Genomic DNA, 23299 nt, shown 5'->3' on the forward strand with positions numbered 1-23299 from the left:
AAGAGGAACCGCATCTTTGAACACTGTTGTATTTGCGGACCAAGGCTTCAGTACGTGAGCTTGAGGGACCGTTTCAGATCCAAAGCAGAACGACGGCATTCAAGGATTCTGTGACCTGTGTTATCAAGTTAACCACAAGACGGATGGCGCTTCCTCTCTGGCCGTTTTATAGCAAGCCGTGGTCTGTAATCACAACCAGGCCCTGGGCATAGACCGTGGCTTCCTGGATCAGAATATAGTCCGACCGTCCCCATTGTCTGAATTGCTTAGTTAAGGCCCCTGTGGATGGCCGCCCTTCAGCTTCCTGGCACGATCCTCCTGATGCCCACCATAATAATCTTTCTGGTGTCCTGTTCTGTGCCAGAGTGCTAAGCGCTCCATGGCAGCCACCCTGTCCACATCAGTTCAATCCTATCTGAACAGAAGAGCAAAATCCTAGGGGAGAATTATCAAGCAGTCAGTTTGACATTGGGAATTGTGAATTCCATACTAAGGCCATCGAAATCCCTTAGGACGGTGACCAAAAGTGATGACTGGGTCCAAGGAATTAAGTCACTCTCTTGAAATTGAGAGGCTGAATCACTCATTACATTTGGCCTAAAGTCACTTTGTCCCCCCTACAAACTATAAGCAAACTCAGTGAGGAATCAGCTTTATTGAACTGGAGGGAAGCTCCTCACAGGTAGCCAGTCACAAGCCAAGACCTGCTCTCAGTCCACATCAGGCAACTGTGCAGTGGCTAAGAGCTCTCACGGACATGGCTTCCTCTTGCTGTTCATAAACCCGCCTTGCAGGCAGCGGGCTAAATCCCTCTAACCCTTCGTGCCTCAAGTGCTGCCTGGGTCCTGAGTCCTCCTTTGCTCAAGTAAACACAACTCAATGTAATTTGTCTGGCTTTTCTTCCAGCAGTGGCAAACAAAGATGGCCGCCAGCCTCAGCCCTGGTGCCAACATGTCCCTTCAGCCTGTCACACAACCTCCCCTGTTCTGATGCCACGTCTCTGGATACCCCATATGGTGGCATGGCATCCTGGCTGTATTCCTCAAGAATTACTGTGGTATCACCCTATGGCAGATCTTCCTGACTCATCCCCTGAAAGATTGTCCTGTGTCCCCACAGTGTCCCCTGTCCACTGTGAGTTTGACATCACATTGGAGACTTGAGTCACTGTTTAAAATGTTCAAAGAAGTGGTCCCTTCTGACATTAGAGACTTGGGAGCCACACACAGACTCTGTGTCTAACTCATACATGGGTGACCTCAACTGTGGCCCTGGCCCTTGGGTGCCCATCCATAGGACTCTGAGGAAAGTCCCTGAGCTTGTGACGTCAACTGGGATTGAGAAGTAGAAGAGACAAACATTAATTAACGGTGGCTGATGGGAGCAGAAGTGCCAATGGCACAAGACAAGAGGCACACATCCCACCTCGGGTGGCCACACCTCACGGCCTGGACTTTGCCTGACCTGGGTAGGCAAGTGTAACCGTGCTCAGCAAGCCAGAGGTGCCAGGGTTTGCTCTTTCAGTTCCGGTCACAGCCACCATACCGGGGATGATCTGGGAGCTGTACCTGCTGCTTCTGCTGGGACTGGGACTCAGGTCCCAGGAGGCCCTGCCCCCACCCTGTGAGAGGTAGGAGTTGGGGGAAGCGGAATGTAGAAAGGAAGGCAGGGGTGGAAGGCTGGGGTGAGAGCTCACCCTCTGAGGGCCAGCCTCTCAGAGGGGAAGGAATTTGGGCCTGTGAGGTAGATCTTGTGCCAGACACCAGACTTATTGTGTTGGGGTGACCCCAGAGCTGTTGGCCATAGCCTACCTTCTGTGCTGCTGGCCAGAGTTCACCATCCAAGCTGTTCCTTCAACTGAGCAGGGCCGTTCCCTTCATTGTTCTAGCAAACCTTTCCTATCCTGGTATGAGGACAGCCTAGGGCCTGTCAAGAGACCGTGAGGTTCAGCCAACCCTGCTGCTCTCTATGTGCCCCAGGGCAAGTCAAACCTTTTTTCTGAGCCCAAGCTTTTACCAGCAAATACACAGATAAGGGTGCCATTCTGCCTCCTGGACGTGGCGGCTGCCATTCCCTCTTCCACATGGACTCAAGAAGTTCTCACCCCACTTCCACAGCACCAGCTCTTGAAAGAAGGGTAAAAACAGAGCCTAGGAGGGAGAAAAGCCAAGAGAAGCTGGGGAGCTCAGCAAGGAGAAAACAGAGGGCATCATTGATGGAGGAGGAGTCTCAGAGAAGGCAATGAACGAGGAAGGAGCAGAAGGGGACAGCCAGTCTGCAACGCAAAGGCCCCTAGGTGTCTTTCAAATGTGGCCAGGACAGAAGTAGGAACAGGACATTAGGTGGCGATAGCTCAAGGGAGAAGGATACCAGTGTCCATGCTCCGGTGGCAGGACTCGGGCGGGGCAGAGTCTATAAGGAAGGGATGGCGTTTTGAAGACTGAGTTGTGGAGACTTGTTGGTGACCAGCTGTGGAGTACGGAAGGAAAGGAAGGATCTGGAATGATTAGTAGGACTTGTCTGATCAGTGTAGTCGGGATTTCAGGATGGTTCTTTGATCCAGTCTCTTGAGTCCTGTTAGGATGTTTACAGTGTGTAGCGCAAGCGCCTGCTGCTTGTCACTGTTCTACTTGGGTAGTCACGTGTGTGCGAGGGGCTGAGAGCCACCGAAGATACAAATGAACAGGGCAGAGTCCAGGAGAGAAGACACTCCACCTTCCAGCTCTCCCCTCCCAGGGCACGGGCACATGAAGAACTGCCAACCAGGAGCCTCCCTGAGCCTCAGTGTTGAGGGTCTTTTGGGGGTCTTTCACAGGGACCTCTCTGGGTCTCCAAAGGTTAAACTGATATTGTGTGGCCTGTTATCCCCACCATAAGTCACAGCATTCATCTAAGATACCCAGTGTGCTCCAAGTCCCATGCACACACTCACCAGGCAGCACGTTCTGGCGTCTTAGCCCTGATCTCTCGGGTGGCTGGGGGGCTTGGCCAAGTGCAGCTGGGAATGCAGCTCTTGTACGATCCATGCTTTCCTGCTGTGGGATGCAGGACTGAATGGCCTTCCTCTCCGGCTCCTGGCAGGTTATCTCTAAGCCCTGGGAATTTCTCACACAAGTCTGTCCTTGTTGCTCTTCCTGGGCCTTCACGGCTCATGAAAATAAGGTGACCTGTGGCATGTCCCCAGGGAGCTTGTGCTTCCAGGGTGCTTCAAGATGGGGCCAGCCTCTCCAGAAACACAAGAATATGTTTAGAAACTGGGACCTTTGGTGGTGGTGGTGCACACCTTTGACTCCAGCACTCAGGAGTCTGAGTTTGAGGCCAGCCTGGTCTACACAGTGAGTTCCAGGACAGCCAGAGCGACACAGAGAAACCCTGTCTCAAAAAAAAAAAAAAAAAAAAAAAAAAAAAAAAAAAAAAAGTGCAATCATAAGCATAGTGATTTTCTGGGTTCTAGCAAATAATGGAATCTGAGGAGACAATGGGAACCCTTGTACTTATACACAGCGAGGTAGCATGAGGACTCCCCCCCCCCAAGCTTACAGCTGTCTTTTTCACAAAGGGAGCTGTTCTTTTAACCCGCGTGTGAAATCTGCGTGTTTCCAGGTGCTTGCACCAGAATTAAATTGCAATTGGTGTTAGTGTGTGATTTAGGAGAATGACATCAACCCCTTAGGGAACTGTTCGGAAAATGAAAGGACACAGGCCAGGTGATGAGCTGGAAAGACGGCTCAGAGGCTAAGAGCACTGGCTACTCTTTGAGAGGCCCTGAGTTCAATTCCCAGCAACCACATGGTGACTCACAACCATCTGTAATAGGATCTGATGCCCTCGTCTGACCTGCAGGTGTACATACAGAGCACTCATGCAGTGTGTGTGTGTGTGTGTGTGTGTGTGTGTGTGTGTGTGTGTGATGAGGACGTTTTCATTCTTGGGTGACCCCAGGGTCGATTTGGTACTGAAGGATACTTGTGCCAGTCACATACAGTGTGCACCTTTAATCCCAGTACTCAGGAGGCAGAGGCAGAGGCAGGCAGATCTCTGTGCAAAATGAATTCCAGGACAGTCAGGCTATTACACAAAGAAACCCCGTCTTGAAAAAAAAAAAGAGGCAGAAGCAGGTGAACTTCTGTGAATTCCAGGCCAGCCTTGTCCACATAGTATGTTCCAGAATTGCCAAGTCTACATATCAAAACAAATGAACAAGAAATGAACAAGAAAACAAACAGAATAGTTGTGCTGTGATAATACTTAGTGGTGGGATTTTAAGAGATGGATTCAATTCCTAAGGAACTGACTCTTGGATACATACGGCAAAGGACACCAGTAAGAAAAAGCAAGGGTAGAGAGAAGGACCAGTGTATAAGAATACACACTACTCTTCCAGAAGGTTGAGTTCATTTCCTGGTGCTCATTCCTGGCAGCTCGCACCTGCCTGACTCCAGCTCCAAGTGATCCAGCATCCTCTCTGACTCCTTGGACACCTGCTCACATGTGTGTGCATGCACACCTATGTGCACACCCATGTGCACACACACTCTAGGATATGGAATGTAGCTTAGCCGGTAAAGGACCTACCCTAGCGTGAGTAAAGCCCTGGGTTTGATCCCGGAACTGTATAAACAAAGCATGGTGGCACCTACCTCTAAACCCAGAACTAGGGAGGTGGAGGCAGGAGAATTACAAATTCAGTCAGTCTGAAGGACATCCTCAGCTATACAGCAAGTTGGAGGTCACCTTGGGCTGCGTGAGACCCTACCTCAAAAATCTAAACTAGAGAGCCGGGCAGTGGTGGCGCACGCCTTTAATCCCAGCACTCGGGAAGCAGAGGCAGGCGGATATCTGAGTTCGAGGCCAGCCTGGTCTACAAGAGCTAGTTCCAGGACAGGCTCTAGAAACTACAGGGAAACCCTGTCTCGAAAAAACAAAAAAACAAAACAAAACAAAAAATCAAAAATCTAAACTAGGGCAGGCAAGATGGCTCCGTGAGTCTTGCTGTGTAGTCCAGGCTGACTGCCAACTCTTGGTCCTCCTGCCTCAGTATGCCTCCCTGAGTATGGGATTATAGGCATGCACCACCACTCCAAAGAGATTGCTCACCTACTGCGGAGCAAAGATCGGGCCTTGAACCAGCGGCCTTTGAATACTTTTCCGGCATAATTGCTGATACTTTGGACTGGAAAATTTCTAGCCAGTGAGCTAATTAGTAGCTTACTATCAGATATTCTAAAACTAAAGGGCACGAGATATTGTGGACACCTGAAAGACTATGGCATCCTGGGAAATGTTGGAGAAATGCTCTCTGGGAGAGGGCTGTGCCCTACGGATGCCCTCAGTGGATCCACAGCTTGTCTTACGGATGTGTGTTCGAAGGTGAACGTGGAGCGTGCTGTTTTAATTGAAGGAAATAAGAACTCAACTCCATGGGCTGAATTGAGACTCTTTGTCATTGAATTTGTATTTCCCCAACTCTTGAGCAGAGGTTCATGGTCTGGTCATAATGGTCAGGCAGAAAGATAACGGTGTAGTTGATAGAGCACCTGTCTGTCATGCAGGAAGCTGACCCCAGCCCTGAATGAATGGAGCAGAGTGGTTCATTCCTATAATCCCACTACTCAGGAGGTGGAGGCAGGAGGATCACCTTTGGCTCCATTTCTAGCTCAAGGCCAGTCTGGGATGCGTGAGATGCTGAGTTATGGCGTAATTAAGGAGTAGGAGAATTGAGATCAGCAGTGAAGACATTTGTCATGTACAGCAGGGAACGGTGAGATATAAAAGATGTGAAAGGCTGGCTTGCACACCTTCACACATGTGTGCTCATGCTCAGCCTTTGGGGAGCTCTGAAGGCCTCTGCTTTTCCGGGTGATGTAGAGAGAAGGTACAGGAGGATGCTGTTCTTGAGGGGAAGGGAACAGTACAGGTGTTGTCTCCTTATCACCTGAGCTTGTCCTCTCTTACCTCACACCCTGGTCCCAGTAGCAGGACTGTGGCTACTCGCGCCAGGAGCCAGGGCGGTTTCCGAGCAAGGAAATGAAGCCATGACTAGCAGCCTTTCTGTAAAACTTCCCATGGGCCTGCGATTTTTTTGTTTGTTTGTTTTTAAGATTTTTTTTAAATTGATTTTTATTGAGCTCTACATTTTTCCCTGCTTCCCTCCCTGCCTCTCCCCTTCCCTTCAATCCTCTTCCATGGTCCCCATGCTCCCAATTTACTCAGGAGATCTTGTCTTTTTCTACTTCCCAGGCCTGCAATTTGAAACCAGCGGCTTCAAACTCTAAGCAGCCTAAAGACCCTCAAGTTTATATCTGGTGTCTGAAGTGAGGGTGGTCTTATTAGATTGTACCTTATATGTGAAGCCTGGTTAGTATCAGAACTGAACAGCCCACTTCACAGCTGTTCTGACCTTGGCCAAGATTCTTTTTTTTTAATTAATTAATTAATTTTGGTTTATTTTTGTTTTCTGAGACAGGGTGTTTTTTTTTGTTTTTGTTTTTTATTTCTGTAGCTTTGGAGCCTGTCCTGGAACTCACTCTGTAGACACCATGCTGGCCTCAAACTCACAGAGATCCGCTTATCTCTGCCTCCTGAGTGCTAGGATTAAAGACGTGTGCTACCACTGCCAAACTAATTTTGTTTTTTTTTTTTTGTTTTTTTGGTTTTTTTGAGACAGGATCTCTCTATGTACTCTTGGCTGTCCTGGAACTCATTGTGTAGACCATGTTGGCCTCAAACTCACAGAGATCTGCTTGCCTTTGCCTTCCAAGAGCTGGGATTAAAGATGTGTGCCATCATGCCTGGCCCATACTTTATTTATTTGTTTGTTAATTAATTTATGTTTAGGAATGTAAATACACCCCATGCATGCAGTGCCTGTGGAGGCCAGAAGAGGGGCATCAGCACCCTGAAACTGCAGTCAGAGACAGTTGAGATTTGCCATGTAGGTGCAGGGAATTGAATCCAGGTCCTCTGCAAGAGCAGCAGATGCTCTCAACTGCTGAGCCTACCTTCCTGGGCGCTGGCCAAGACTTTTATAACAGCACCATGCTATACATCTGGACAATTCCACAGCATAGAACGTCCATAAAGGACACAGTTATGGGATCAGTCAGATTATGGGAGGACTTGAAAGTGATGAAGACTGGTGTGGTGTTAGAGAAACAACCAGCCTGGCTTCCGAACGTCTACGGATACGTTTCTACTAACTTGATAGCCCTCCCTGATCTATGGTTGTGCCTTAGGTGAACAACCTTGGTGGGACTACTTAGTTCAGAAACTACTACGGGTCTTCTCAGGCCAGCCTGTTCCTTTGGCACTCTGTCCAGGGGATATCTTGCTCCATCTCCCCGTGTATTTGAGACCATCGGTACCAGTGTCACCAAATGAGTTACGCACATTAGGCAGTTAAACTTCCCACCAATGTCAACATCCCACCCCATCACAGTGACATTCAGCTTCATTACAGACAAGTCTGCTCAAATCACAGAGGAATTTTCTGTGCCTCCTCTAAATGCCAGATATGGTGTGCAAGCATTGCCACTGGGTGGGAATTGTTTGTGCTCATTATTTTCTGGATTCCAGGTTGGTTGGGAAGAAAATCAGTCACCCTGTCTCAGTTTACAAGCTTGGACCAAATCTGGTTCCCATAGTGTGTCGTTATATTACAGAGCCAAGGCCTTCCTCAAGGGTCCCCAGAAGAGCAGCTGTCCTTCTTGGGGTTCTAAGAGGTGTGTCTTCTGCCCTTGGAGTAAGGCAGGTCAGAGTGTGTGCATATTGTAAGCCTCCAGAGAGTACAGTAAAAGACCATGAGACTGTCCCTTGAGCCCTGGCAGCTGGGGCAGAGGGCATTGCCCATAACTACTTGACCTCAGTGTTCATTAAATAACCATGAGGCCCTGCTAGGGCAGTACAGTGCCCATCCCCCAGGTTGGCTCCTGGAATTATCTAGCATTATTCATAGACTTGGCCTGATCCTCTGTGGTAATGAGGAGTGGCGGGCTGCTTTTCATCCCGCCTGGCTCCGGCTGCCCGGCTAGCTTAGCCCCAGAAATAATTACACGGAAACTGTATTCATTTAAACACTGCCTGGCCCATTATCTCCAGCCCCTTATTGGCTAACTCTCACATATTAGTTTAACCCATCTCCATTAATGTGTATCACCAATTGACTGTGGCTTACCGGCATGAGTCTAACCAGCGTCCGTCTCGAAGAGGAGAGCCATGGTGTCTGTCACACTTTCCTTCTTCCCAGCATTCTGTTCTGTCTACTCTGCCCACCTAAGGGCTGCCCTATCAAAAGGCCATGGCAGTATCTTTATTCAACCAATGAAAGCAACACACAAACAGAAGAACCTCTTACACCAATCCTCCACTTTACTTTTCCAACCTTTGTTTCCCTCCTGGGAGATATCTGTTTGCTATAATTAATACATCTTTCCCTCTGAATGCTTCTCCTCATCAAGAGTAAGTCCAGGCTGAGCTTGGTGGCACACATTTGTAAATCTCAGCACCCAGGAGGCTGAGGCAAGAGGATCTAGAATTTGAGATCAACCTGAGTTGCACTGTAACAAGCTTTGTGAGTTCAAGGCCAGCCTACCTGGCACAGTGAAACCCTGTCTCAAAAACAAACACAGAAAATAACAAGAAACTAGAGAGGCGCCTCATCAGTTAAGAACACTTCCAGAGATCTTAGGTTCAATTCCCAACATGTCCATTTGATGTGATGTTATTTGGTCTGCTGGTGGCCTCTGGGGACTGCATCCTTTCCCACACCTGGACATATGCATATGAGTACGGTGTCCTTAGAAGCCAGAAAAGGGCCAGGTGGTTGTGGCACACAACTTTAATCCCAGCACTCGGGAAGCAGAGGCAGGCAGATACCTGATCTCTGTGAGTTCGAGGCCAGCCTGGTCTACAAGAGCTAGTTCCAGGACAGGCTCCAAAGCTGCACAGAAACCCTGTCTCAAAAAACCAAAACAAAAAAAAAAATATTGAGAGCCGGGCGGTGGTGGCACACGCCTTTAATCCCAGCACTCGGGAGGCAGAGGCAGGCGGATCTCTGTGAGTTTGAGGCCAGCCTGGTCTACAAGAGCTAGTTCCAGGACAGGCTCCAAAGCTGCACAGAAACCCTGTCTTGAAAAACAAAACACAAAAAAAGAAGAAGCCAGAAGAGGGCATCAAGTCCTCTGGGTTACCAGAGGCTGTGGGCTACCTGCATCACCAGAATGTGCTCTAACTGCCGATCCATGTCTCCAGCCCGTCCCTCCCTCCCTCCTGAGTGCCACTGTAACCCAGACTGGCCTCAAACTGCCATCAGTCCACCGGCCTCAGTGCTGGGAATGCAAGTGTAAGCCACCACGAAGAGTTTCAAGAAACATACCCCAGTGTTCTACACTGGGACAGTACTTCTTGTACTTGACCAAGACAGCACTTTATGGAGTTTTGAACATTTTCATTTACATTCAAGTTGGCATAGCTGTTTTCATGACCCCCTTTAATATCTCCAGGGGTTTCTGGAAAGTGATTTAATAGTTCAGTTTGTCACTGGTCATCTGCCAGCAATTTGCTATACCCTATAAATCATTAAAACTGACCCACAAAAACATTTTTAAAAATGTATTTATCATGTGCCTGCATACCAGAAGAGGGCACCAGATCTCATTACAGATGGTTGTGAGCTACCATGTGGTTGCTGGGAACTGAACTCAGGACCTCTGGAAGAGCTGCCAGTGCTCTTAACTTCTGAGCCATCATTCCAGCCCTAATAAAGACTTTCTAAAAGAAAATTTGTGTTGTGTGTGGAGGGAGGTGTGTGTGTGTGTGTACCCCTCTGCCTACTTATTCCTCTTTTTTTCACAGGGTTTCTCTGTGTAGCCCTGGCTGTCCTGGAATTCTCTGTAGATCAGGCTGGCCTCGAACTCAGAGATCTGCCTGCATCTACCTCCTGGATTCTGGGATTAAAAGCATATGCCACCACACTCATCTTGGGAAAGATTTACTAAGGCATTTCCACAGCCAGAATTAGAGACACATGGCTTTAATCAGGAGGCAGAGGCAGGCAGATCACTGAGTTGGAGGCTAGCCTGGTCTACATGTCAAATTCTAAGATAGCCAGGGCCACATGAAGAAGATGTCTGTCCCGTACCCCAGACCCATCTACTGACCATGCAACTGTCTCTGCAGCCAGATTTACTGCCATGGGGAACTCCTGCACCAAGTTCAGATGGCCAAACTCTACCAAGATGACAAGCAGTTTGTTGATATGCCACTCTCCGCATCTCCAGGTAAAACTACCTTGCCTTCTCCTGATGTGGCAGATCAGCACAGGCTCCCCAGTTCAGGGTGTGTCTCAGGGTACTCCACTGACCCCTCGATGTCATCTGCTCTCCAGATGAAGTGCTGCAGAGTTTCAGACAGCTGGCCATGACACACAACAACAGCATCCCCAGGGAAGAGCTTCAGAAGTTTGTCCAGACACACTTCCAGCCTGTAGGGCAGGAGCTGCAGCCCTGGACCCCAGAGGACTGGAAAGAGAGGTGCCCCTCTGGAAAGAAGACAGGTCGGGGTCCCTCTCTTGGGGATGCTCCCTGAACACTGTGGCTCATCTCTTCTAGGCCTCAGTTCCTACAGAAGATCTCAGATGCCAGGCTGCGTGACTGGGCAGGGCAACTGCACCAGATCTGGAAGAAGCTGGGAAAGAAGGTAGCAGTGGCCTAGGCCTGCGACATGTCCTAGGCCTGCTTCATGGTCTGACTGACTGCTCCGGGGGTAGGACAGAGCCATGCCACAGTCCTAATCCCTAAACAGAAACCTTCTAGAAAGCATGAAGGGAACATCTGCTTTAACCCCTCACCTCCTCTAGGGAACCACCCCTGCAAACCAAGCTAGGGGCTACCCAATGCTGCCCTTGTCACAGAGCTGTTCAGTCCTAAAGAAACACACAGAGGCTTATATTAATTATAAACTGTTTGGCCTATTAGCTCAGGCTTATTATTAACTAGCTCTTTTGTTGTTGTCGTTGTTGTTGTTGTTTTCAAGACAGGGCTTCTCTGTGTAACAGTCCTAGCTGTCCTGGAACTAGCTCTTGTAGACTAAGCTGGCCTCGAACTCCGGGAGATCCACCTGCCTCTGCCTCCTGTGTAATGGGGTTAAAGGCCTGCGCCACCACCAACCGGCTTAACTAGCTCTTACAAACTTAAATTAACCCATGCCAGTCCTCACTCCTCCCGGTCTTCTCAACTGTGCCTGGGGAAAGAGCATGGGTTTCATCATTCTGGAAGGGGGACTGGGAGAGAGGGTTTCACTTCTTTGACTTCAGGTGGCAGCAGGGGTATTGGGGCGATTAAGGGAGACTTCTCCTAGCATTGCCTCATCCACTTAGCTTCATCCGGGTCACAACAATGGATGCTGCCAGTGGTTGCCTGCCTGATGCCATGCTGAGTGGCTTGGGCTTCAGTATACCATTAAGTTGAGCCAGGACTCCAGAGGCTGGCAGGTGGGGAGCGAGGACACTAGGACTCTCAGAAGCTGGCCTGGACTACACAGCAAAGTAGAAGGAACAACAGAACCAGCCTCCCCAGCCAGGCTGCCAGGTCCTCTGCCCCCCACTCCCTGCAGCCATCACTGGCTGATGCTAGGCTCCCCTGTGCCCTCTTTCTTGACTCCAGATGAAACCAGAGATTTTCAACAACCCTGAGAGGTTCTCCCTGATCTACTCAGAACACCCCTTCATTGTGCCTGGAGGGCGTTTTGTTGAATTCTACTACTGGTGAGTGTCCATGTCTGGGAGGCTAAGGGCTCATAGAGGCTGGAAGTTGTGGTGAGGAACCCAGGGCCAGCACCCTCCAACATGGGCATGCAGGGCAGAGGGTGAAGGCTGGATGACGTGTGCCTCCTCCTTCCGCCAGGGACTCCTACTGGGTGATGGAAGGTCTGCTTCTCTCTGAAATGACCTCAACAGTGAAGGGCATGCTGCAGAACTTTCTGGATCTGGTGAAGACGTAAGGAAGGGCTATACGCAGGGAGCTGGGCTTGCCTTGGTGCTGGGTCAGGAAGCATCTAAGCAGACCCCCTCTTGGCAGCTACGGACATATCCCCAATGGTGGACGTGTGTATTACCTGCAACGGAGCCAGCCCCCACTCCTGACTCTCATGATGGATCTGTATGTGACTTACACCAAGGACATCAGCTTCCTGAAGTGGGTACCCTGCCCATGCTGGCCTACAGGCATATCCTATGCTGGAGACTCCCCAGGACCAAGGGCAGTAGCTATGTATGTGGTCTGAGGTTTTGCTTACCCCACCCCAGGGAGAACATTGGAACCCTAGCCTCGGAACTGGACTTCTGGACCGTGAACAGAAGTTTCTCTGTGAGCTCAGGAGGAAAAAACTATATCTTGAACCGTTATTATGTCCCTTATGGGGGACCCAGGTAAGAAACTGGCCTGCCATCAGTCCCTTGTCTGCTCACTCGGCGGATGTGAGCATCTCATGCTGTGCGTGTGTCAGGGAGATGGGGACGGGGTCGAATCAAGATGACTGAGCCTTCTGGTTGACAGAGTGGCTTAGTACCTGTTGATGTCGTGCTGTTGCTCTTTGCCAGGCCGGAGTCCTACAGCAAGGATGAAGAACTGGCAAACACTGTGCCGGAAGGTAATCAGGAACAGGAGGAGGAGGGACCCATGGGATGGCTCTGAGCCTCTGCATATTTCCAGCTTCGATCTGTGGCTGCTTAGCCCCTCCGGTCAGTGCTGACTTGGGGTTGCTATTCTATCCTTACAGGGAACCGAGAGACTTTGTGGTCGGAGCTCAAGGCTGGGGCTGAGTCTGGCTGGGACTTCTCTTCACGCTGGCTTGTCGGAGGCCCGAACCCTGATTTACTTAGCAGCATCCGAACCAGCAAAATGGTACCTGTTGACCTGAATGCTTTCCTGTGCCAAGCAGAGGAGCTGATGAGTAACTTCCACTCTAGGCTAGGTGAGCACCCCGTGCGGGGAGCCACATCAACCTTGGCCATGGGACTGGAGGCAGGGCTCCCCAGCCAGTTCAAGCCTTCACCTTGATAGAGAGGCATTGACTGGAAGAGAATGACTCAGGAGGCCGCTTTTAGCTTCACACGCCTGTCCCTTTTGTTCTATGAGGACATCTAGGACCTGGAAGGGGACATTCCAGTGCATCAGATCTCTTTCCATTCCCCAAAGTTTCCCTTAGCTCCCTCAGAGCAAGAGTCGTCAGCATGATGAGCCCGGGAGACAGACCAGCACGTCCCTGTGACCTGGGCAGGAGCCACTAGTACAAAGAGCCATGAATTCTAGCGGGCGCTGGGGAATCACAATCCTTATCGTCAGGATTCTTAGCCTGTGTGGACACCACATACGGAAAAGGGCAAAGTAAAGACATATAAAGCCAGGACCCAAGGGCAGTGCCCAGTGTCCTGCTGGTCAGACTAAAAGGCAATGCCACACAGGGAATGATGCCGAGGCCACAAAGTACAGAAACTTGCGGTCCCAGCGCTTGGCCGCCATGGAGGCCGTCCTGTGGGACGAGCAGAAGGGAGCCTGGTTCGACTATGACTGGGAAAACGGGAAGAAGAACCTGGAGTTTTATCCCTCCAATCTCACCCCGCTCTGGACTGGCTGCTTCTCAGACCCTAGTGTCATTGACAAGGCTCTGAAATACCTGGAGGTAAGGGGACAGTGGGCGGGGTCTGGCATCCGGGAGGCAGGCCCCTCCCTTCCCTGCTGGCAGTGCCTGTCTTAGCCTGCAAGTCTCGCTGAGGCCACTGGGAGCAGCCGTGAGGCAGGAAGAGAAGGGTCAGCAGGGGCAGATCTGCCTTCCCTGAGGGCCCTGCGTGCTTGGCTCTGGCTTCAGTCACCGCCCACAGTCACAGCAATGCTGGAATCTTCTAGGACAACAATATCTTGACCTACCAGTATGGGATCCCGACCTCTCTTCGCAACACAAGCCAGCAATGGGACTTCCCCAATGCCTGGGCGCCCCTGCAGGATTTAGTCATCAGAGGTAGGAAAGCAAGCAGCTGATAGGCCCAGCCCGCCTCTCCTTCCCTCCAATCCCAGGCCCTGGATTAAGAACATGTGGGCCCACAGGTCCAGAAATCTGACACACCCTTCCTGCCTGGGGAGAGAGAGGCCTGGGCTTCTGTTCTGCCCAGGATGGAGGTCTCTGAGTATTCAGGCCTTATCTGGGTTGGGTCTTAGGTTTAGCCAAGTCAGCGTTTCCTCGGACTCAGGAGGTGGCTTTCCAGCTGGCCCAGAACTGGATCAGAACCAACTTCAAAGTCTACTCCCAAAAGTCAGCAATGTATGAGAAGGTGAGCAGCTGGCTGGGGTATGCCGGTCTCACCAGGGTCTGGTTCCATGGTTGAAGTGTGTCCGGCATTGCCAGTCCCTAGACAGCACAGCCTGTACAGTGCGACCCCCCAGTGGCCATTCTTGGGCACTGCAGGGGCCTGAGCAGCAGCCTGGCGCATACTTCCCTGTTCCTTCCATGGCTGCTGCCCCTACAGCTAGGGTGGTTGGCTTAGCAGCAGTACCCACCTATAACTCATGCTTTTATCTCTAGTATGACATCACCAACGGCGGACAGCCAGGTGGAGGAGGGGAGTATGAAGTTCAGGTGAGCAAACTGTTCAACACCGTTATAGGCAACTCCTGGGATCTGGGTCCCCAGAACATCTATGTCCCCCTTAGGTGTGAGGCGCCCAGTACTGGGCCTCTGAGAAAAGATTCTGAATGGTAATCATTGGTGCCTCTGTGGCCAGAATCACTGGGAAGAGGGTATCCCCAAATCAGGACGTGGGAGTCTAGTGATCTGGCCTCTCTCCAGGAAGGATTTGGTTGGACCAATGGACTGGCACTGACACTTTTGGACCGCTATGGTGACCGGCTGACCTCAGGAACCCAGCTAGCTTCCCTGGGACCCCACTGCCTCCTGGCGGCCCTTCTCATCAGCTTCCTGCTACAGTGACCACAAGGAGAAGAATGGCCTCACTGTGTGCATTTCCTCCTCTGGCCCCACCCCCACCCCCCAGCTGTCCTGCTCAGTGCACCAGGGCCAGAAGTGATCAGGAGATCAAGATTAGGAACTGAATTCCTACCTGTAACCTTCACTAGGGTGGAAAGCCCTACTCTTGGGAAAACCCAGTCCAAATGTCTGAAGCAGCCCACTGGGAACCACATACAACCTGGGCTTCCACAGACACGTACTTGTCAAAATGCTTTTATTATTGTTCTTCTGAAACGCTTACAAATACTGCAAAACACCCAGCCAGGCCCAGTGACCAAGGGTCCGGTGCTGGGGAGGGGAGGGAGGTGGCTTAGTGTTAAGGCGTAAAGGCTGAAGCCAGCCAGCTGGAGACTCAATCCTCCACTCTTTTCCCATTGCCCCTGGGAAACCGAAGGGAGGGTACCAACAGCTCAGGGCCTTGCTTCTGCCCTCCACACCCACAGCTCAGGATTCCTTCGGGGCACCCTGAGCTACCCTCCTTCCTTATTGGGAACTGGTCCTGTCAGAACAGGAGGACAGAATCTTAGCTTCCTCTCCCCTCAGTGCTGCTGTTCCCCTGGTCTCGGATCCCCACACACCGTCCCTTCTGGCTCTAAGCAAGGCACAGCGGAAGGGAGAGGCTGGACTGGGGGGCTGGAGACAGACTGCAGCAGGGAGGTGGCGTTTCCTCCTGCCACGTGACACACCCCCAGGCCTGGGTTGGAGAGAAGATGGCACGTACCTTCATGTGGCCCACAGCTGAAGCAGTGGGCTGAGCCACAGAGTGGCCATGGCAATTAGTGTATAACCGTGGTGATGAAGCAGTCACCACGGAGACCATGGTGATGGGGCTGGACCTCAAGGATGACACCTGAGGTCTCTGGTCCTTGAGCAGAGTAGTGAGAAGTACGGAGGAGGGAGGATGAGGGGTGGCACGGGGTTGGGAAGCGCTGGCCTGAGCTGTTCCCCAACTCTACACATGGCTCTGCCCAGTACCCCCCAGGCTCCTGCACGGGGTGAGATGAGAAGGGAATCTTTGGCAGATTCTGGTACCATAGTTTGTCCTTTATAAAGCGAAAACAAGCTGGGGTGAGCAGGTGCCAGGTCAGAGTTGAGAGCCCAGCTCTGCGACACCTCTTCAGGCCTGCTGGACCCAAGAAGGAACCCCTAACTTCTGGGCTCCCAAGAGGCAACAAAGCCTCTCCCTCTTCTCTCTGCTGGCCTTTTAGGGACCCAGGCCTGGCCCTCAAGCGCCAAACCCCTCACAGAACAATTTGTCTTCTTGCACCAAAGCCCTGGGGTTCTCTGCCACATCCTGACCCTGCGTGGCCCGGTGCCCAGTGTGCCGCTGTCTTCTGGGACAAGCCAAGCAGCAAGTGGCAGGGCATGGGTCCTGGGGCTGACCTGGGAACCCAGGACGTGCATGGTAGTTAGTTCATGAACTGGGTGTAGCCCTCAGCTCCTGTGACGATGACATCCATCCAGATGCGCATGGCCTCTGCAGATGGGGCCACCATGTAGTACAGCCGGTCATGGGTCTTCACACAGAAGGTGAGGGCTGGGTTAGGACTCTGCCAAGGCAAGACAGGAAGTGCTAAGGTGAAACTCCATGCCCAGAATACTCTGTTCACCTGTTTCTTGCCTGCCTTTCTCCTTGAAGTCCCAGGAAGCCCTGAATTTAATGCTGTCTTTTTTGGGGGGAGAGGTTCCAGACAGTCCTGGAACTCACTCTGTAGACCAGGCTCGCCTCCAACTCACAGAAATCCACCTGTCTCTGCCTCCCAAGTGCCGGGATTAAAGGTGTGCGCCACCACCACCTGGCCTAAGGCTGAGTCTTAACCAGTCCAAAGCCTAGTCCCCAAGGGTCTACAAGTTTTCATTCTAACACATGGCGGTATTAGGCTCTCTAAACCCTTGCAACCCTGCCAGGGGCATGCCTCAGTCCCAAAATTAATACAAGAGAATCTGTCATAGGAATTGTCCCAGTGAGAAACAGATTCTCCTCTAAGCCAAAAGGAGGCAGGAAAAGGCTGTAAGTAGGAGGCTGGACCAGACCCTAGAGGAGCAGAGGTCAGGGTTAGGTGGGGCCTGAAGGCTGGCAAGAAACAGGGCAATGTTTCTTGTCTGGCTCAGCCACCGACAGTTCCTTTTATCGATTCCCCGTCTCCAACCTAGTGCCTGCGCCTCCCCCACCGACCCCTTCATCTCCCCCGTCAACTGTCCACCTCAGGGCTTCACCAACTGTCAAGGCCAGAGAGGAAGGCAGTTAGTGGGCTTCGAGCCTCAGGAGCCCCTTGCTCCCTCCTCTCTGGCCTGGCACAAATTAGAGGGGTAGAGGAGGGGGTCAGGGGTCAGGGGCCATGGGATACAGGAGCTGTTAATATGAGCAGTTCTAGTTATAGGCACGTGGAGTAGGGGTACCTCAGTCACCAGAGTGAAGTGGAAGAGCCTTTTCTGGGACGAGGGAGGAAAAGGAGAAAACTGCTGAAGACGGGGAGGGCGAAGCGGAGCCTAAAGACGGGCTCAAGGCCTTCGTGCCCAGAACACCACAGCGACGCCCTTCCAGGGGTCTACCCCACGCTGTTCCCCTCTGCCTCACCTTGGCTGCACTGCGCAAGTGGTCATAGTACACCTCCTCGATGGCCTGGAAGTAGATGACCCCCTTCAGCTTCGTTTCGTGCTTGTCTGCAAAGGAACGAGGGCTGGACTGAGCGGGACAGAGCACGGAGTGCTCAGAGTCTGAGCTCACTTCCTCGTCTGGGGAATGGGGGAGTCCGACAGGGAACCTTAAGACAGCTATTGGGGAGAGGGGAAGGGTTGGAGAGATGGCTCACTGGTTAAGAGCACTGACTGCTCTTCCAGAGGACCTGGGTTCAGTTCCTAGCACCCACATGGCAGCTCACAACTGTCTGTAACTCCAGTTCCAGGGAACCTGACACCCAAGGCAAAATACCAATGCACATAAAATAAAAATATTAATTTTAAAAATAAGCCAGGTATCATGTAAACCAGAACTCTGCTGAGATGCGATTTACTAGAAGACAAGATGAAACCGCTGACAAGAACTGTCAGGAAAAGGACATGTGGGAGCAAAACTGGTGAGGCTTTTAGGGATGATCTGACCACGTCAATCCAAAGTAGGGTACTTGGGGCCCTAGCAATTTGCTGAGGCTGAGGTAGTTTCAGGCCTGTCTAAGATAATAATCTCTACAATGCCGGGTGGTGTAGCACAGGACTTTAATTCCAGCACCCAGGAGGCAGAGGCAGGCGGATCTCTGAGTGTGAAACCAGCCTGGGCTACCGAGTGAGTTCCAGGAGAGTCAGGTCTACACAAAGAAACCTTGTCTGAAAAAACAAACAAACAACAACAACAACAACAACAAAACCCTCTAAAATAATAATTACATTTTAACTTAAACACAAATAATAAACTAGAAAGAGTTTGATCTCAGCACTCAGGAGGCAGAGGCAGGGGTGGGCTGAGCTCTGGGAGTCTGAGGTCAGCCTGGTCTAAATACTAAGTTCCAGGCCAAACAGAGCTATATAGTGAGACCCTGTGACAACAACCAAATAACAAAACAATTTATCTGACTAAATATAAAATAACAGATTTACAACAGTGTGATAGTGTGTAGCCCTGGCTGTCCTGGAACTCACTCTGTAGACCAGGCTGGCCTCAAACTCACAGAGATCCTCCTGCCTCTGCCTCTGTAGTGCTGGGATCCAAGGTGTGTGCCCTGGCAGCTTTTCGTAAGTGGAGATGGGTTAACAAACAAGAGTGTACATGTGGTAGGACACTACACAGCTGCTGCTGGATACGATGGTACAGCATGTCTGTGTGTGCTGTGTAGGCACCCGTGCAAGAATGTGCATGCCCGGTGCATACACTCAAGGGGCAGAGAAGGATGTCACTTTCTACCGTATTCCCTTGAGGCAGGGTCTCCCACTGAACCTGGGGCTGGGCTGGCAGCCAGCAAATCCCAGCACTCCCCCGTCTCCATCAGTCACAGTGCTGGGGTAGCAGGTGTGCACGGGGCACAGAGTACTGTGTTTGCACCCTGGTCCTCACGCGTGGGCAGTACATGCGCCACCCACTAAGCCATCGCTCCAGCCCCAAGGAACATGGGATACAGGTGTCGGTAGGGGAATAAATCTATAAAACACACCACGTGTTAAGTACCAAGTGGTAGATGTATTTGAAACAGACTGCTAAGATACCTTAAGGCAAACAGAACAATGTATTAGCTGCTACCATTTGGCTATGAAAAGGGAGTAAGAATCCTGTTCGTCGGAATGTGTGCACGCCGAAAATCCTAACGTTTGAGAAACACGGGCAAGGGCTTAAGACCAGTTCTGACTACATAGTGAGCTTGAGGCCAACCTGGGCTACATGAGACGGTGTCTGTCTTATAAAAAGCACCAAAAACCACTGATCAGCTGGTACAACTGACACCTTCAGCCACCAGCTTGAGTCCTGCAGGAGATGAGAATGCTAATCACTAAACTCAGAGGTGACAGCTACTAGTAAGCTCCTCCCCTGGGTCCCTCCCAACACTCCAGGTTATTTCAGGCCCAATCCCCTGCCCCAACCTCCAGTTCTGCTATTCACCTGCCCCAATGTTGGGGGATGAGCTTTGAAAGCCAGTCGGCTACGTCAGTGCACAACCGTCTCCCACGGTTCCTGGCTGGGGAACCAGCTGCAGTCTTGGCATAGACTTTGGTGTCAACGCCCCCTCCAGCTTGTCTCACGGCGTCCTTCACATTAAGCCCCATGGAGTTACGTTCTCACTGTCCCCTTAGCGGCTCCACTCTCCATACTCTAGACCATCTCTTCCCGGCCACTCCTAACCAACCTTCAAGACCCACTGCAGACCGCTACGACACACAATCGTGAATCCTCCAACAGCAATAGCTCCGTGCCAGGCACACAACAGGTGCTCAATTACTGAATGAAGGATGACGGAGTCCTAGGTACTGGCATCTAAAAAAGAAATCACAAACCCTTCTGCCAGGAAGCTACAGCCCCACGAGAAGATGCAGGCACGCAGCCTAGTAACTTGCCAGTGTGGCTAGGAGCTCGGGAATACCCTGCACATCTGAGGGTGTCACGGAGTGTGAAAGGCGAGAGCACAGAGCATCCAGCGGAGTCTGGCACAGAACACGGCATCTGTCACTACAGCATTCCGCTCGGGGCTGATGTCACCCAGCAGACAGGGATGACTGCCGGAGTGCTGAGGAGGGTGGGAACCACCCTAGGGATGGTGGAGCGGCTGAGGGGTTTACCCAGGTTAGGCTCTGTTGGGATTTCCTGTAGGAAGAGGATGCAGGCCCAGCAGGCAAGCCACACCCAGGTCCCGGTGTAGTCCACACCTTCTCAACATTTCCTCCTCTGACCTAAGAAACCTGGCGGCCCTCCAGCCGCCCCCCCCCCCTTCTTCTTTCACTGGAAACAGTCACAGCTCCTGCCCACACTTCCGTCCCGCCCACCTATCCTGGGTCTTGTGCAATCTGTGGTGGAAAGCCTTCTCTCCACAAATCTGTGTCTCGGAATCAAACAGCCTCTGGGCCACATCGTTCTTGGCCTTCTGGCAATTCTCTATCATTGCAGCGGCACCTCGGGCTTAAATGTCTGTTCTCTTGGCCGGCTTCCTTCTGTTTCTGTTACCCGCCTAAACGTGGTCTCCTTTTGTTTCACAGAAATGAAGCGAGATCGTATTTGCCAAGTGCCAGCCCAGCACCTGGCACGCAGTCAGAGCCAGCTCCCTGCTTCCTGCCCCTTCTGCCTCTGCTGGTTTCTTCCTGCCTCGTCCCCACAAGTGGCTGTCTCTCCCCTCTGCTCCGCCTTGTGGTTGCTGTGAGACCTTCGACAATTAGCCTTTCTGAGTCCCATTTTTCTTACACACAAAGTAGGTGTAAACGTAGGGCTTCTTGGCAAAAATGAGATGCACTGATGCATACAGAGTCCTGATCACACAAGTGTTTGATGAACAGGACTTACATCTGCTATGACATTCAACGAGGCTCTCCCTTGCAGCCTAGCCTCTCTCCTGGGCCTAGCTCAACACACCTCAGCCTCTCCATGTGTGAAGCGGAGCTCTGCTTCCCCAGGCTGACAAGGTCCCTCAACTGTTCTAGCCTAGCTACACCTAGGCTTCTGGTCTCTCCACATCCAGGACGGAGGGTGATCAGGGAAGGCTTCCCAAGTGGGTAAAAGGTGAGAAGGAGCAGGCAAGGCATGGGGCTTGGACATTCTTGTGCCTGCAGCCCTCCCCTGTCCAGCTCTGTAGGTGGTGGGGCTGAGTGACTGGCAGGCAGGTGGAACACAAGTTACTTCCCAGCTGAGGTACTTCGGGTCAATGCAAAGCCCCTCAGACCTCATCTCTCTGCTAATTTGACCAGCAATGTTCCAGAAAGGTTCATTGCATAGCAAAGACAACCAGCCCATGATGCACAGCAAATTCATGTCATGCACAGGAAGGGACTCAGAGGACCACTGATCACAGCACAATCTAGCCCTTGCTGACTTCGGACCACACAGCACCTCACGCTCAAAACAGGAAAGTCCAAAGCTATTCCGGGGAAAAGAGTCTATGCTAGAGACCGGGTGAGGGGGAAGAAGAGCAGAGTTGAATAAGGTCCCTGGTTCCTGGGATGTCCCCAGAGACCTTGACACTGTTTAACCGATTATCTCGAAGTCTCTGAGGCGGAACAGGGGGCAGTTCCCAGGCTAAATTTTGTACCCCGTGTCTGGGTGTTCCCTGTCAGGGAAACCCACACACCGTATTTAACTCTCTGCTTGGCCCCTGCCTTCCTGGCAGTGTGCACCAAGGAAGAAAGCCATGTTGTCACCAGAGCCTGAAATAGGGACTGGAGTTTATCAGATTCCCCACAACACCGCAGCGTGAGGACTACGTGGTAGAATGGAGGAATGTGAACCAGCTACGCTCCATACATTTTCAGAGGAGAGCCTCTGGCCCTCTACCTGAAAGCCTGGCTTCCTTCTAGCAGACCGGCCAACCCAGCGGTTGAAGCCCAGGGGTCCCAGCCCTGACTGGCCCAAGGCAGTCTGTGGGAACTCACCCACATAATAGGAAAGGGTGCGCTTGAGCCGATCAAAGACAAACCAGCGCTTCTTCCACGATTTAATCTTGCCGCCCATCTTGATCAAGTAGCCACGGCAGACCTGGTGGGGAGTAACACCGAAGAACTATACACATGTGGAGCCTGAGCCTTTCTCCCCAAGCGGCTCCTTTAGGAGAGGCCATTGCCTCTGTCCGCATGGGCAGAGGTCCCCAGCATCTCAGGCTAGCACACAAGGGACAGTCCTGACTACGTCGGGACAGCCTGAAAGCACAATTCCAAGGTCCCCTCCCACAGCCTGAGCCATCAGGCTGGTACCTTGCTGCTAAGCACCACGTGTAGGCAGGTGTCCACCCCGTGGCCTGACGACTCTATGTGCGTCTTCAAGTCGAAGTCTTCCTTCCGGTTGGGCAGATAACGTGTGAGAGGCCGTGCCTGGGGACAGAGGGCAGGGATGGCAGAGTTATTCCTCTTTTCTCATTGTTCCCTCGTTCTCGTTCCTCGGCTTTAGCCCTGACCGCCCACATCTTAGCGTCACCCCCTCTCGACTCCTGTGGCTCTCACTGGCCTCACAGGACTTAGGACCAGCGTGGAGACCTGGCACACCTGTGCTGACTCAACCTACGCCCAGGCAAAAAGCTGACCAGCCGGTTCCTTGCCTCGGTTCTCCCACCTATGACAATGACAGCCACTGCTGTCTTCTTGCCCCTCCCTCCTCTCCCAGTGGACAGAATGACAAGAGATGGGAACATGTCCCAGGGGAGATCTGTGCTCCAGGGCTGGGGTGCAGGTCAGAGAGGAGCACCTCCCTAGCACTGTCAAGGACCTGGGTTCCATCCCCACCATCAGAAGACAAACTGAGATGGATCAGTGGGTGAAGGAGCCTGCTGCCAAGCCTGATGACCCACACAGCAGAAGGAGAGAAACTCACACGTTATCCTTTGACCTTTGTACATACATCCCCCCCTCAACACATACACACATTAAACACATAACATAATTAAAAGAGAGACAGAGGAACCTCTCTTTAAAAAGAAAGAAAAATGAGTAAAATAATCTGTTTAGTGATTGGTTTGCATTATAGTCTTCTAGTGTCTGAATATTTAATATAGAGACTCCAGACAATCACTAAGGTCTACTTCATCTCTGTTTACTAATAAGAATTCTCCATTAACTGGAATATTTTCCTACTCTTGCTTTTCCAGAAAAACCTTAAAATGTT

At 51.6% G+C, this 23299-nt stretch overlaps 2 protein-coding genes across 9 annotated transcripts in view; one reads left to right on the forward strand and one right to left on the reverse strand.

Moving 5' to 3' along the window:
* Positions 1 to 1497: 1497 nt before the first annotated feature.
* Treh (trehalase) lies at positions 1498 to 15211 on the forward strand. 2 transcript variants are annotated; one of them, XM_038322581.1, is made up of 15 exons: positions 1498 to 1630; positions 10177 to 10277; positions 10385 to 10529; positions 10608 to 10695; positions 11661 to 11761; positions 11901 to 11993; positions 12075 to 12191; positions 12302 to 12424; positions 12596 to 12645; positions 12775 to 12969; positions 13460 to 13677; positions 13902 to 14013; positions 14211 to 14323; positions 14575 to 14628; positions 14839 to 15211. In XM_038322581.1, the coding sequence occupies exons 1-15, from the start codon at positions 1551 to 1553 to the stop codon at positions 14977 to 14979; spliced, it is 1731 nt and encodes a 576-aa protein (XP_038178509.1). In that variant the 5' UTR covers positions 1498 to 1550; the 3' UTR covers positions 14980 to 15211. The 2 variants fall into 2 exon arrangements, with proteins under 2 accessions (XP_038178509.1, XP_038178510.1); XM_038322582.1 differs by lacking the exon at positions 14211 to 14323 and having other exon boundaries at positions 14839 to 14895.
* A 4-nt stretch (positions 15212 to 15215) lies between these two features.
* The window catches only part of Phldb1 (pleckstrin homology like domain family B member 1), a 48389-nt gene continuing 40305 nt past the window's right edge, over positions 15216 to 23299 (reverse strand). For all 7 annotated transcript variants that reach the window (XM_038322580.1, XM_038322579.1, XM_042054764.1 and 4 more), the window contains 4 exons: positions 22396 to 22512; positions 22078 to 22180; positions 17597 to 17682; positions 15216 to 16568 (listed from right to left, as the gene is read on the reverse strand). In XM_038322580.1, the coding sequence (XP_038178508.1) occupies positions 16428 to 16568; positions 17597 to 17682; positions 22078 to 22180; positions 22396 to 22512 (447 nt within the window). In that variant the 3' untranslated portion in view covers positions 15216 to 16427. The remainder of the gene's footprint in view (positions 16569 to 17596; positions 17683 to 22077; positions 22181 to 22395; positions 22513 to 23299) is intronic.

This window comes from Arvicola amphibius, chromosome 3, assembly GCF_903992535.2.
Source record: "Arvicola amphibius chromosome 3, mArvAmp1.2, whole genome shotgun sequence".
Lineage (NCBI taxonomy): Eukaryota > Metazoa > Chordata > Mammalia > Rodentia > Cricetidae > Arvicola > Arvicola amphibius.